This window comes from Silurus meridionalis, chromosome 9 (assembly GCF_014805685.1).
Source record: "Silurus meridionalis isolate SWU-2019-XX chromosome 9, ASM1480568v1, whole genome shotgun sequence".
Classification (NCBI taxonomy): Eukaryota; Metazoa; Chordata; class Actinopteri; order Siluriformes; family Siluridae; genus Silurus; species Silurus meridionalis.
The window spans coordinates 22,692,503-22,706,603 of NC_060892.1; the positions used below are offsets into that span (position 1 = coordinate 22,692,503).

The following is a 14,101-nucleotide window of genomic DNA, read 5'->3' on the forward strand; positions in this document are numbered from 1 at the left end:
TATAGGGTCCTTAACCTATATATATTGTCTGGAAATTGGATTTTTGTTTTTGTGTTTGCTAAGGGAGTTAGGGAAGGTACTTGTCCTTTTTGTGTTAGTTTCTAAAATCAATGGTATTTTTTGCTGATTTGACTTTGGTCCACCATAACATTTGTAGTGACACATTTCTGGAGCTATTAGGACTCATTTACTTATTGACTCCATCTTAGTTACTCAAGCCTTCACTTGTGTTCAGTTAGAAAGTACCAAAACATGGCCAACAACTGTGGCGGGTGAACCGAAGGAGTCCAGCCTGCCAATGGTTCAAGTAGCTATGCAATAATGAAGAATGACATCCACATGGATCTCTGGAAGTGATGAACTGGAGCACACAACTAGAAATTAACTGTGCCCAGCAAACAAGAGATATAATGCATAGAGGAAGAATAAACACACTAACACAAAGAATAACACAGATAGAGCCAAAGCAAGCTGCTGCACCACCATACATTGCATCGCAGCAATGTTTGCCATCACTGCCCCACAAGGTCCCAACCAGAGAGCTTGATAATACATCACATCAACAGTCTGGGGAGCCATAAAATTACAGCAACACAGGAGTTTTGAGGATGATTTTAGACTATACTTAAAGTCAACAGTCTGCTACACTGACTCAGGACTGAAGGTTCATTTAATCACCATCACTGCACACCTCAACATTGTTTATCTGTAATAAATGGATATTCTGTGCTACCCAAATGGGGATGGGTTCCTGCTTGAGTCTGGTTCCTCTCACGGTTTCTTTCTAATGCCTCCCAGGGAGTTTTCCTTGCCACAGTCGCCACTGGCTTGCTCATTAAGGAACAATCTTATTATTATTACCACATTATCTGTGTAAAGCTGCTTTGAGACAATGTCCATTGTTAAAAGCGCTATACAAAAAAAATTATTGAACTTAAATTTAAACATATTATTATTATTATCAATTATAAATCTTATTTCTAAAATTTCTAAAATTCTAGCAAAGAGAGCATGGTGATATGCGACAAACCAGTACATATGGAAAAAGTAATAATATGCAAAAATAATAGAGAAAAGGAATGGATGCAATGTTTGCAGTAAATGTTGCACATGTGTACTTTATGCTGTTAGTTTTCAGCTTTGTTTTGTTCCATGTTCCGTTTTGTCAATTTATGTTTTGTGATGTAGCACTTTGGTCCTGGGGGAACGTCGATTTTAGTCTTTTATAGTTTTATGTTGCCACTCTTAGTGCCGGCCCGGATAAATGGGGAGGGTTGAGTTAGGAAGGGCATCCAGCGTAAAAACATGTGCCAAATCAAACATGCGGATGATCTGCTGTGGCGACCCCTAACGGGAGAATCCGAAGGACGTTTTTTATAATTTTATGTTCTACTTTGCCTTAGCAATGGGTTTAAAATGACATACTCCATATACAGTAATCCCCCGTCTATCGCTGTGGTTACGTTCCAAAACCGCCCAAAATAAACAGACGCCATGCCAGAAATGCTCTTTTATGTATACAGTACTGTATTAACATTTTACTTTTACATTTTATATAATTATATTTGTATTTATAAATTTCATTATTTCAACAACAAAACCCTATAAAAACAATTCCAAATAAGTTTGTTGGTCTATCGTGCGATTCCGCTATAAACCAGGGTCGCAAGAGTCGAACTGAAGGACAGAATTTCTTTACTCTGTTTTAACCCTGTTTGTGGCTGACATTGAAATTGCAAAGGGAAAACTAATTTTTATACTGTTCTGTTAATTACTGCATGATAAATGCATTATATATTATGTATAAGGTATATTAGGTATATATATATATATATATATTATGTATATATTATATATAATGTACAACAACAGAAACACAGCTCATATTTTAAGATGTTTCTTTATTTTTCCTTCTTTCTTATCTCATGTGTATTGTACAACTGCATTGGTGTTCAACATTAAGTTATAAACACAAATATTAAAAGCATTTAATAGTCTATTGCCATAAGTGGATAGGCTGATAATGGCTAAGCCTTAAAACGTACTAGCATGCACTGCGATTAGGATCACATGGGTAAAACAGCTTAGAAACACAATGAACACTAGAAGAGCCATTACGCCAGTCGGCTCTGTGGCTGGTAACAAATGAACTATTTGTCAAAACCTAGCACTAAGCAGACGTAGGAGGTTCCTCTCATCCCACAATCTTAAGAACAAAACAGAAAGCAACATTCTTACTTTACCTAGGCATCACTCATAATCCTTATTAAAAGTAACTACTTCTTTATTCTGTAACAACTACTTCATCACGAAATCTATCAGCATAAGTGATATACAATAGTGATAGATAAAGATAAATAAATAACTACATGTATGTACACATGATTATGCTCACGAGTTTTCCATGAGTAGGGCCTTTTTCCAGTCCACAGTGGTGAAAATCAAATGTCAAAAACCTCCTTTCTAGACAAAGATAACTAACCGAATTGAAAATAATGCTGTTTGTCTTTTGCCCACTGTACTGCACCAGGAGTACTTTGGCTGTGTTAAAGACATTCTGTTTTAAAGAATACATCAGCATCCCAAATCACAAGTGCTACAATCAAAGCTTGGATAATCGTGATCGTAATAATTTTGAAAAGCAGCACTGTCTATGGAACTCAATAAACATCTAAATCGATATTACTGAATGGCCTTATTGGGTAACCTGTTCCTTATATATAAGAATATATATATATATATATGTATATACCATGCATTTTATTTAGAAAATTAAATGTTATGATTTCCACCTCTAACTGAGGGACAGAAATACTAACATATTGCACACATCAGAAGGACTTTAAAGTGAGGTTTTGTTCAGGTCAACTTTGACTGGCAGAGGCCCTGGGTCTTTTCCTTCGTCGTGATGACCGACTGCTACAGCAATCACTGAAGTCAGATGGTAGGGATTGACTTTTGGCACATAGTCCAGGAACTCCTTATCACCATTGATGCTCAACTGCAAAAAGAAAATAGACTAATAATAATAGACATCATAGTGAAATTCCAAGCAAGGTAAAGGATATACAAAAACAAATGATGTGGTTCAGATTCCATCCTAACATCTCTGAATGACTCGTAATAGACATAACAAATATTCTAATGTCAATTTGCAAACAGCAAACAATCAAAAATCAGGCCGAAATGGAGAAACCATGTGAGAAAAAGTATACCTTTACTGCTTCTATAGGAATTAAGAGGCCAAGAAGCAGCCAGGTGATGTTAATCAAAGGCCCTCATAATTGCTCATCAGAAGGTGTAACCACCCAAGATTCAGCAGTGTATCAGGTGTATGTTAACACAATACTAATGAGGAAAGACATCACAGTGATCTTAAGGAAGCAATTGTTGATGCCCATCATATTGTGAAGGGTTATAAGGCCATTTCCAAAACACCATCAAAAATCTAAATCCATCATTGTACAGTAAGGAACATTATTCACTAGTGGAAAACATTCAAGTGAGTTGTCAATCGTTCCAGAAGGGACATACCAAAAAAAAATCACCCCAAGGTCAGGCTGTTCAATGCTCAGAGAAATTGTAAAAACAAACAAACAAAAAAGTTATCTCAGACTCTACAAGCCTTAAGCAGGTTAAATGACAGTATATATTTGAAATAGAATAAACAGGTTGAAAGGGTTGCCAGGAGAAATCCTCTTCTTTCTGGCTTATGTTTGTAAAGTTGCATCTGAACAAACCATGAACAAAACCTGGAACAATGACTTTAGACAGATGAGATCAAAATGGAGATGTTTAGCCAGAAGGGCAAAAACCATACAGCATATCTGCACAAACACCTCTTACTAACTGTAAAGGACTGTGGTGTAGAAGTAATGATTTGGGATTGTTTTAATGCCACATGGAGTCAACCATGAGTTCGTCTGTATACAAAAGTATTCTAGAGTCAAATGAGAGCCCATCTATCCAACAGCTAAAGCTTGGCCAAAATGTGATCATGTAGCATGACGATGATCCCATGCACATGAACAAATTTACAACAGAACGGCTGAAAAATAACAGAATCAAGGTGAACCTTAAAGATCTGGAGCAAAATTGTAAAGAACACAGAAATGGTTTCTCCATTTTTTTTCCTAAAAATACATAATGACATGGTGTGATGTCATGTGGTGTTCATCAGAGGTTGTATTTACCTAATTCTTAGAGGTGATAAAATGATTTTATTAAGTCCTGATACATAAAACCATAGAATTCAATGAGGGTGTCCTTTTATTTTACACGACTGTATATTATGTATATAAATAATTTTGATTTTACACTGTGGCTTTCATAAGTATTCACATTCAACCAATTATATTTTTATTTAGAAAAGTTACAGAAGCCCTAAAGCCATTATATTTTTTTCTTGTTTTCTCGTTATCACAATTTTTCTAAATAAAAATGTTATTATCCATGATGCTGCGTCTAGAACATGCTCTAATGCTGAATACACAGAAGTTCTGATCGTGAGGAAACAATGTTGTCAAAATCATGAGAAAATTAAGTTGTGATAACAAAAACTCTTCATGCCGAGACTACGAAAGAAAAAAATTAGGCCTCTTTGGACTTTGGATCCGATGCAAGAATATCAGGTTTGTTTTGCATGAATAGATACCTGAGTCTTTACATGTTGCTCAGGGGCTGTTACCAGACTGGCACAGCTCAGCCACAGCATCACCATGATTGATAACATGAGACATGTAGCCAAGATCCAGCGTGGCAGACCTGAACGCCTGCAAGAGCAAAAGAACAAGTGAGCATATTTACACTAAACCAAATCTAAAATGTATCATTCAATACAAAAAGAATCAGAATAGCTGAAGGTTACTGAATCTGGACCATCTGACCTTGACATGCAGCCCAGGAAGTCATGTTCAGCGACTGTGTCCTCAACATTCTGACTGCTGTGTTTTCCCTTACTCGCAGATTTAGGAACATTTTTCTCTCCATTCAGTCGTTCACCTAAAAGGCAGTGGGTGGATATTTAATTTACAGGATCAACAAAATATGTGGCCTTTTTGAAAATACAGTCAAGCCAGAAGATAGAGTCAGCTACATGCCCCAGCACTGATCCTGTAGAGAGAAAAAAAGATTATCTTACGTACCAGATTGTGGCTTCTGTGTCTGAGGATTTCCTTCAGGCCAGAGTTTTTTTGCAACACTGGCATGTGAGGCTTGCAACTCAGGTAAATAATAGTCAATCTCTGGCTCACTCTAAAAGAATTGACAATAGACATATCAGTCAAGACATACATGCATCTCGATTTATACACTAAAAAATTGCTGTCAAAAAACGGCAACATTTTGACATTCTGAGTAATTTTGTTGTAATTGAGGAAGTATAAACAGTGTACAGTGAATTAACAGCGTTCAGAGTTGACACTCAGAGACTGTGTCTGATATCACACCCACTGATGAATATCTGCTGTTAACATGCAGAATCACTGAAGGAAAGAACAAGAAACAAAACTACAGGTGACATACAGTTACAGCATTAGAAGAAATCAACTGAATTAAAACAGAGGATGATTAAACACCTCTAAAAACAGCATAAACATTCTTTAAGACTTACCAGAGGTTTATATTTGAAAATGTCTCATTTGACTTCACCATTTTGGAGATCAGTGATTGCTTTAGTTGGGCTCGTGACCCGTAACGATTTAATATTAGTTTTTCCTCCAGCAGTTCTAACTGTGTTTGTAAAGCATATCTATTATGATAAAATATTACAAGAAAAATTATAATTAAGTGGTTTTGATTAACTATTAACATGTAATTGCTGTCTAATGTTCTTTATTACTGAGTTCAATCACTGTTTAATACAAACTTTTGTGGGTAATTTCTGATAAGCTTAATATTATTTATGATGGTATTATGACTATCATAAAAACTTTTAAAATATTAGGCCAAATAAAAAAAAAAAGGAGCGACAGCACTTTATACAGACACAAATAAAGAATCAGAACATGAAACTCATGCAATGCAGAATGAATAAATTATTCAGCTGAATGTTGTATTTTCTTTATTCGCTTTTATTATAGTGTTTGGTTTGTGGTGACTTTTCAGTACACTATTATAGTTAATCTGGTTTTTGTTTTCCATTTTTGATTGTCACCAATGTTGAGATTAATTTACTGATTGTTGATGTATGCGTATGAAATATTTCTCTTTCGTTTAGTGAGTCTGTGTGTTCACAGGTTTTTCTCGCTCATATTCAAGCCTCATTTACTTGGTCACTGCTCTGTAAAGAAAATAATTAGTGCAGCGGTGTGTTACCTGATCTCTTTTATATAAACAGGAAGTAACGATTAAGTTCCTGAGTCCTGTCTTGTGTTTATTATTTGTCACTACATTTTCTCATTAACTAGTGCTATTTTAAAACTGAGGATATTGCTGTGGGATTAAGGGGGTTAAACGTGTGAAATGAAAAAAAAAAAAACCACAAAAAAAATACACTAATTTAACAGTAAAATACTGTATATTTAATCTATTGTAAAAAACAAACAAAAAAAAAGTAGATTAATGGCAACCCTGCTGCCAGTAGATAACTGTAAAATAGAGAAAAAAAAGCGAAATACTGTAAAACTGTCACTCGTTATCATTGTGCAGGAGAGTAGAACTTGTGTTAAAGTTAGAGACAGGCAGAGAAGTATTGGTATTATACTGCATGTTCTTTTTATTTTAAAGCAGTAACTGTGTAGTTACTGATGCAGTGAGAATTTGGCTTCAAAAACAGACGCATGAGAGCTGCAGTATTGCTTTAGAGGTTGCAGAAGCAGAAGGTCTACTTGTCAGAGCTCAGACCACATGTCACACACTGCAACAATTCGGTTTGCGTGGCCGTCATCCCAGAAAGAAGCCGGTTCTGAAGCTGGCTCACAAGAAAGCCTGCAAACGGTTTGCTGAAGAACAACCTGTCCAAGAGCATGAATTACTGGAACCATATCCTGTGGTCTGATGTTTGGCTCAGATGGTGTCCAGCATGTGTGGTGACGCCCTGTTAAAGAGCACCCAGAAAATTGTGTTTTGCCTACAGTCAAGCATGGTGGTGGCAGCATCATGGTCTGGGGCTGCATGAGTGCTGCTGGTACTGGGGAGCTGCAGTTCATTGAGGGAAGCATGAATTCCAACATGTACTGTGATATTCTGAAGCAGAACATGAAGCCCTCACTTCAGAAAATGGGCCGAGCAACAGTTTTACAACATTATAATGACACCAAACACACCGCCAAGATGACAACTGCATTGCTGAAGGTGAAGGTGATGGAGAAGCTAAGTATGATGATGGAGAGACCTGAACCCTATTGAGCACCTGTGGGGATCCTCCAGTGGAAGGTGGAGAAGCGACATGTGTTTAACATCCAGCAGCTCTGTGATGTCATTATGTAGGAGTGGAAGAGCAACAACTTCTGCAGCTCTGGTGAAGTCCATAACCAGGAGGATTAAGGCAGTGATGGATAACAATGTTACGCACACAAAATATTGATACTTTGGACATTGATACTTTAAAATATTTATTGTGATTGATCACATGATTGTCATGAATTAACTTGTGATTAATCACAACTTAATCGCACAATTTATCTGTTCTAAATGTACTTTAAAATAATACTTTCCAAGTTTTTAATACTTTAATACATGGATAAATATGGATGCTTTATGCAAATGTATGTATCATAAGTGAAACCAAAGTCAACTTAATGAAGACAAAATATCCTTGTAAATGTTTTAAAGTAATTATGGTGTTTTAATTACGTAAAGCATCAGAACACCAAACAGAACTTTTGCTATGTTTCTACACGGACTGCTTTAATTGGCGGATGTGTAATTATAACCGTCCATGTGGATGGTTTGGGGACCTTCAAGTCAAAATGATCACATGACAAAGTGTTCTAAGATTCTCTTTTTTTATTATGATAAGTATTTTGATACTTATCATAAAAAAACTACATCAATACTTTAATGATTTCTCCAAAATGGAGTTGTGTTTTTATTTTATTTAAACTGCCTAAACATCCTGCACTAAGTTGTGACTTCAACACTGTTATGGTCAGTCTGCATTAAGATGTTTAATAGATTGCACAGAGTAAATCCATTAAAGGATATGGATAATGTGCCATAAATACTGGCTAAGTAAACGTCTACGATTCTCCTGTATAGTAGTCAGAACCTTTAAATGCAATTTTTTTTCTTTGTCTTTGTAACAGGTAACAAGATTTTCTTCCCTGGTTGGTGTACATGCAAAAGAGAATAAAGACTGGTATATACCAAACTTATATACAGTAGATATATAAAATGTACTAATTTATAATCTGCACTCCATCTTAGACAATAATCCATTCTTTTTTTTATCTGAAAACTTAAAAAATGAACTGACCTGGAATACGACCACCTTCCCATCATCAGCCTGAAGGTAGAAAGTCCAGGTGGAGGACATGAAGCTTTGAGCAGAACTGACAATATCGTTACACCAACCAAACAAAGCGTCCATTACTGAAACTGGCTTGGGGCGGTTGGTCAGGGCCTTAAGCTGTGAAGGGAGCAGACTGATGTGATAGATGTCTAATTTGTAAGATCCTAAGTTACAAAAAACATTTGAAGCTTATCAATGCTGAATTCGTAGAGTCTTACCTTCCTCCGTTGGATTTCAGGCTCAGCTGGTTGGCTCATACATCCTGTGCTGCAGGCCTCCTGCTCCAGTAACTTACTGTATGCTTCCTGGCAAGCTGCAGATACACACATATATACACACATACACTCAGTGTATGAGTCAAGACTGCTCAAAAGTTCAATAACATAAATTTGGGCAACAGATATTTGCTAAGTGACATATCTATGCTGCATTGCTTCACCAGGCCTCACCTCCCTGGCATTCCTCCTTGCTGTTGTTGAAGCCTGTGTTCCCATTCACAAACTGGCAAATTGAATAGAGCCGGCAGCCACGGTAGCATGCATTCATTATGGAGTCCTGCAAGCACATGAGCTTCTTAAGATCTAAGAACAACAACATTTAAAATGACAGTACATTAAGCAAAATTAGTTTCCATTAACGTATTAGGTAGTGGCATTTTAATTTTAATGCACAAAAGTCTGTGGAAGAAAAACAAAAAAGCTTTCTTGAGAAATATGCATATTTTGTGCAAAATGTATTACGACAGACTGCTAAATTAAAATAAATTAAAATAAATTAAAATAAAGTTCCTGAGACACCATAAGCTCTGCCTCATGAGTGCCCACCTTAAAAAAGGTTGGTTTCCTCTAAGTTTTGGTTTCCTCACACTCTCAATAAGTTCATGGTGCCCTGCCTGCTCAGGATTACTCACACATACACTGTGGCATAATCAACCATGACACTCACCAGGATAAAGAAATAAGTAAAAATGAAATTTGTGCATAATGTGTATTTTTATTAATTATTTTGTAAGGACTCAATATTCAAATTTCTTTGCTAAAATGTTTGATAATCAAGTTATCTGGGCTATTTGCTTGAAAAATATAAAGAGATCAAATTTCTGATGGAGATTAATTTTGTAAATATGATCTAGTAGTTTGGCTCACCACCTTGTTGATGGTACAGGGAACTAGGTGTTGGGTTAATCATTTATGATGGCTTCATCAATCTTCACAAGAGCTCCATTAGAGATCTAACACCATATTTTATAGTGGGTTTTAGGTGCATATTATTTTGTATAGCACCCTCTATTGACATCAAACTACCTGATCAGCAAAAACAATGGTTTGACTGCAAAGCAGCTGTGTGAACAGCTGGTGATGTTCCAGTGCATAATTCTATGAAAAGCTTCAGGAAGAGCTTTTTTCTCACTGTTTGTTAAGAAAGAAGTCACTAAATGGACATGGACAGAAAACTAAATGGACTGAAACTGAAATCATGAATACAATTTTGTGTAATTCTGCAAAGTTTTGAAAAATCAAAACCTTTTGTTTTTAATCATAATCATGCTAAATGAAATTTTATTTGCATATATTTCCTGATATGTACAGGTTAATAACGATGTTTTGAAAGATCTTCGGTTTTCCCATCGTAATGGAGTAATTTTTCATGTCCTCACTATTGTACTCATATAGTACTTTAGTAAAACTGGATATGATAAAGGTATTCTTGGGTTAAGCCAATAAAAAAATATGTTTATTACACATGACAGCTTATTTGCATAAATTTCATTCTTTAAATGTAAAAAAAATTGATTATATAGACCATAAAAATAGTTATTTTATGAATCAATTAAACAAAAAGAACACATTTCTTCTGTTGGTTAAATGAAACAAAAATATAATATAATATTTATTCTGTACAATAGATTTAGCCTGTTTTAATGATGTGAGCGAGTCCTACTGGAGTGCTTGGTACATGTCTGAGCTGGAATAATAGTTCATAATTGAACTTAATTTAAAAAGGCACATAGTACAAGATGTTAAAACTACCAGTCAAACCTGCTGAACAATCACAAGCAGAACATCTCAAACCACACTGTATTATAAACATCCTCATTTTATAGAGTATTATTAAAAGGTAAAGCAGCAGTTTCACTTATAGTCAAAGTCAGAGAAGAATAAAAGGCAACTGTATCTCAAATCATTAATCAAAAACTGCTCAGCATTGAAACAGCTGGTCTACAACAGCAGAAGACCACCATGGTGTCTAATCCCACAATCCTGTCAGCCATGATCAGGAACCTTTTATATTCCTAACCAATTTATCTCTGTAAATCTGCTTTAGAACAAATACAATTGAATTGAATTAAATATTAAACATCCCTATTAATTAAAAAACAATATAATACAATAAAATGTGTTCCGTTTAAATTATATTTTTTTATAATGAACTCATCTAAACCTAATATTAAAATGCAGTGGTCAATCTCTTTAAATGAGGCCACTTACTGCTCACTGTGGTTCCACATGAAAAGTCTAGAACAGTCCAGAACAGTCTAAAGCTCCATGGGGTTACTGTAAAGGGTTCAACTGAAGAACCATGAGGATGGATTTGGACTGTAATTGATATAAACAGTCTACAATGGATCACGGCCATCGAGGGTTTTGTAATCAAGTGTCTACTGTTCAGCTGATAACGAATGGACATTCAGTGTTGAGGATGAGAACAGGATCAACATATGTTGATCCTGTTCTCATCCTCAACACTGAATGTCCATTCGTTATATACCTTTTAATAATTTTAAACCTTTTATATACCTTTTAATAATACTTCGTTATATACCTATGTATCTGTCTGTCTGTCTGTCTGTCTGTCTGTCTGTCTATCTATCTATCTATCTATCTATCTATCTATCTATCTATCTATCTATCTATCTATCTATCTGCCTGCCTGTCTGTCTGTCTGTCTGTCTGTCTGTCTGTCTGTCTGTCTGTGTTTTACATTGCACTGCCAGTGAAAAGTCTTGACTCTATAAAGCTGTGCCGTTCTAAAAATTGACATACAAATCAAAATAAATGGAAAAGCAGGATAAGATGGGACAGGTTTTAAAGCAAAAACGGTAACTATATCATCTCAATATGACCGACAGGATCTTCATTATCATTACACAAGCCTTCTGTCTATAGATACCAATCAAAACTTTATTTCTTAATGAGGACTTTTGTCGTGGTGAAAGCATTTGGAAAAGGTCATGTGAGCAACTCGGCACATTTGTGGAGTGTTTACGCTGTTATTTATGCACAAGCATTGTACTGCTTGTGCACTGAGACTCCACTGCATGGAGGCCTGTTCTCTTTTGTCAGCTATCAGGTCAGCTTAATAAAATGGAGAACAGCGCCGACCTTCGGGCGAAAGAAGAACAGAAATATGTCTCAGCTCATCTCTTTGTCAGGCAGTAATTATTGTGTGAATCGAATAAGCTGCATTTTAGTGCACGAGACATAACACTTTTTTTTAAAAGATCCTTATTGACAGAAGAATCATCCCTATTATAAATATATAATAAATATAATAAATATTCATGCATCTGCTGTTGTGTTAAAATTTCTCTCAGTAATGAAATGATAAATGCGACACGTTTTGGAATTGAGAGATCAAAATCCCTGATCTTTGCTGCTTCTCATACAATAGCATGCACGTCAACTCAGGACGCTCCTTTGCACAAGCACACTGCCGCACACTGCCGCACACTGGCGCACGCGCTCCCGTCGAGGTCGAGCAGGCGCGTGATTAAAGCCGCGGTGCCTCCCAAAAATGCGCGGATACACGTGAGGAGAACCTTCGGGTGATCATGCACCAAGCCTGGGATCCTCTACCGGATAGTGAGGAGCGATCAGATCGATCAAGGCCCTCACCAGGAATTTTTTGCGCAGTGTCGTCATTGAGGATTCAGAATTAAAAGTGCTGAGTGCATGGATGTGCCCTGGTTTCACCCAATCAGGAGCCTGATCTTCTCACTGCATGTGATCTGTTCATTGCATCTGATCTTACTGCATACGTTTTTCTCGTTGCATCTGATCTTCTCATTGTATTGCATCTGATTAAACTGCATCTGATCTTCTTACATTTGTCTGACATTTATTCAAACCAGTAGGCAAGAATTCCCATGAGCGATGCACAACCTATTTATCCAGTACAAATCACTTACTTTGGCCGCTTTTTTGTTTCTGATGGTGACCTGACACTGGTTTTTGCAGTAGCTGATGTCTCCCAGTTGGTTGTCGAACAGATCGGATGCTGCCGCCGCGGTCGCCACGAGCAGCAGAGGAATGAGCGCGGAGACGCCGCACGCTGCGCTACAGACCCGTGCCATCTTCATCTTCATGCCAGTGTTTCCCCTTTCTGAAGTGCGCACTGGATCCTCGTCCCGGATTCTCTCCACGCACCGGATCCTCTCCGCCTTGAAACGCTTGGGGCTGTGGCGTCACGAGCATCATCATCATCATCGCGCGCGCCGCCGCCGCGCGTCCACGCCAGACGTTCAGCGCTGTCGTGCACGCGCAGCAGTGCACCTGGTGCTGTAATGTTTTTTTTTTAAAAAAACACTTTGCTTTTTCCCTAAAATACAGAGGTCCTAAGAGGACATGCATATTACATTTTTTTATTTCTTTCTTTTTTTCTCAAATTTAGATTTTAAGTGTTATACTTTCATTTGAAGTCACCATCATGGTGATCAGTGTTGAGCTCTTGAGCCTTGTCATTTAAAAAAATAAAAATAAATATATAAAATCTATAAAAAGGAAAAATTTCTATGCTTGTTTTACCTAGTTGTGTTTATCAAGCATTGCTTATAGTAATCCAGTTTTATAGTAATAGAAACTAGGATCAGATGTAATAATCTTTGCTAATACATTGTTTTCACTCAACACAAAAACTGTACTGCTGATATTACAGCAATTAAGTAGGTAATAGTCATCATACATATAAAAGTTTAGAACTACTGCAAAATCTAAACACAGAAAGCAACGATCAGCATATGAATGTTAACATTGGTGACAATCAGAAATTGGGGGGAAACAGATGAACTCTGAACATCACAAAACAGTCTACTGAAAAGTCAAAACAAACCAAACACCAAAATAAAAGCAAATAAAGAAAATAGTAAGAACATTCAACTGCATAGTTTATTAATGCTGCTATGCACACTGGGAGTTTTGTACTATTCTTGAAACCAGCATGCATTGCAGCATGAACGTTTATCACCTCCATGTGCTGATGTTTGTGCTTAAAAGTTTGTTATCTTAGTCATTATAAACACTATGAAATGTATGAGAAAGATGCTGATTGAATAATAGTGACTGAAATCAGTAGACAAGGTCATTAAATGATGACTACAATCATCTGATTGATCAGCAGATAATCAAAGTTTTACCACACTCTTTTAACGACAACCTTTTTTTTTCCCCCCACAATAAATATGCCTTATATGCACAACAACCAAAAAAAAACAATATTAAGGAACCAAGGGTCACAAGCCTAACTAAAGCAATCACTGATTTCCAAAATAGTGAAGTCAAACAAAACATTTTTTCAATCAAATATATCAGTGTCTGAATTCACTCAGTTGTTTTCATTTAATCTGTCAAGTGGACTTTACTAGTAAACTAA

At 36.4% G+C, this 14,101-nt stretch overlaps 1 protein-coding gene across 1 annotated transcript; it reads right to left on the bottom strand.

Moving 5' to 3' along the window:
* Nucleotides 1-1,881: 1,881 nt before the first annotated feature.
* Nucleotides 1,882-12,935, bottom strand: tmem59l (transmembrane protein 59-like). Its single transcript, XM_046858525.1, has 8 exons — nucleotides 12,642-12,935; nucleotides 8,902-9,007; nucleotides 8,671-8,765; nucleotides 8,417-8,569; nucleotides 5,145-5,253; nucleotides 4,887-5,001; nucleotides 4,655-4,772; nucleotides 1,882-3,001 (listed from the first exon to the last, which is right to left on the bottom strand). Exons 1-8 carry the CDS (start codon nucleotides 12,816-12,818, stop codon nucleotides 2,843-2,845), a joined length of 1,032 nt encoding a protein of 343 aa, XP_046714481.1. The 5' UTR covers nucleotides 12,819-12,935; the 3' UTR covers nucleotides 1,882-2,842.
* Between the last annotated feature and the right edge of the window lie 1,166 nt (nucleotides 12,936-14,101).

Coding starts and splice junctions, on each gene's coding strand:
- tmem59l (XM_046858525.1), bottom strand. CDS start 12,818: ATGAAGATGAAGATGGCACGGGTCTGTAGCGCAGCGTGCGGCGTCTCC. Junction 9,008..12,641: donor GAAACAAAAAAGCGGCCAAA/GTAAGTGATTTG, acceptor ATGTGCTTGCAG/GACTCCATAATGAATGCATG. Junction 5,254..8,416: donor GGAAGGTGGTCGTATTCCAG/GTCAGTTCATTT, acceptor CAATTCTTTTAG/AGTGAGCCAGAGATTGACTA.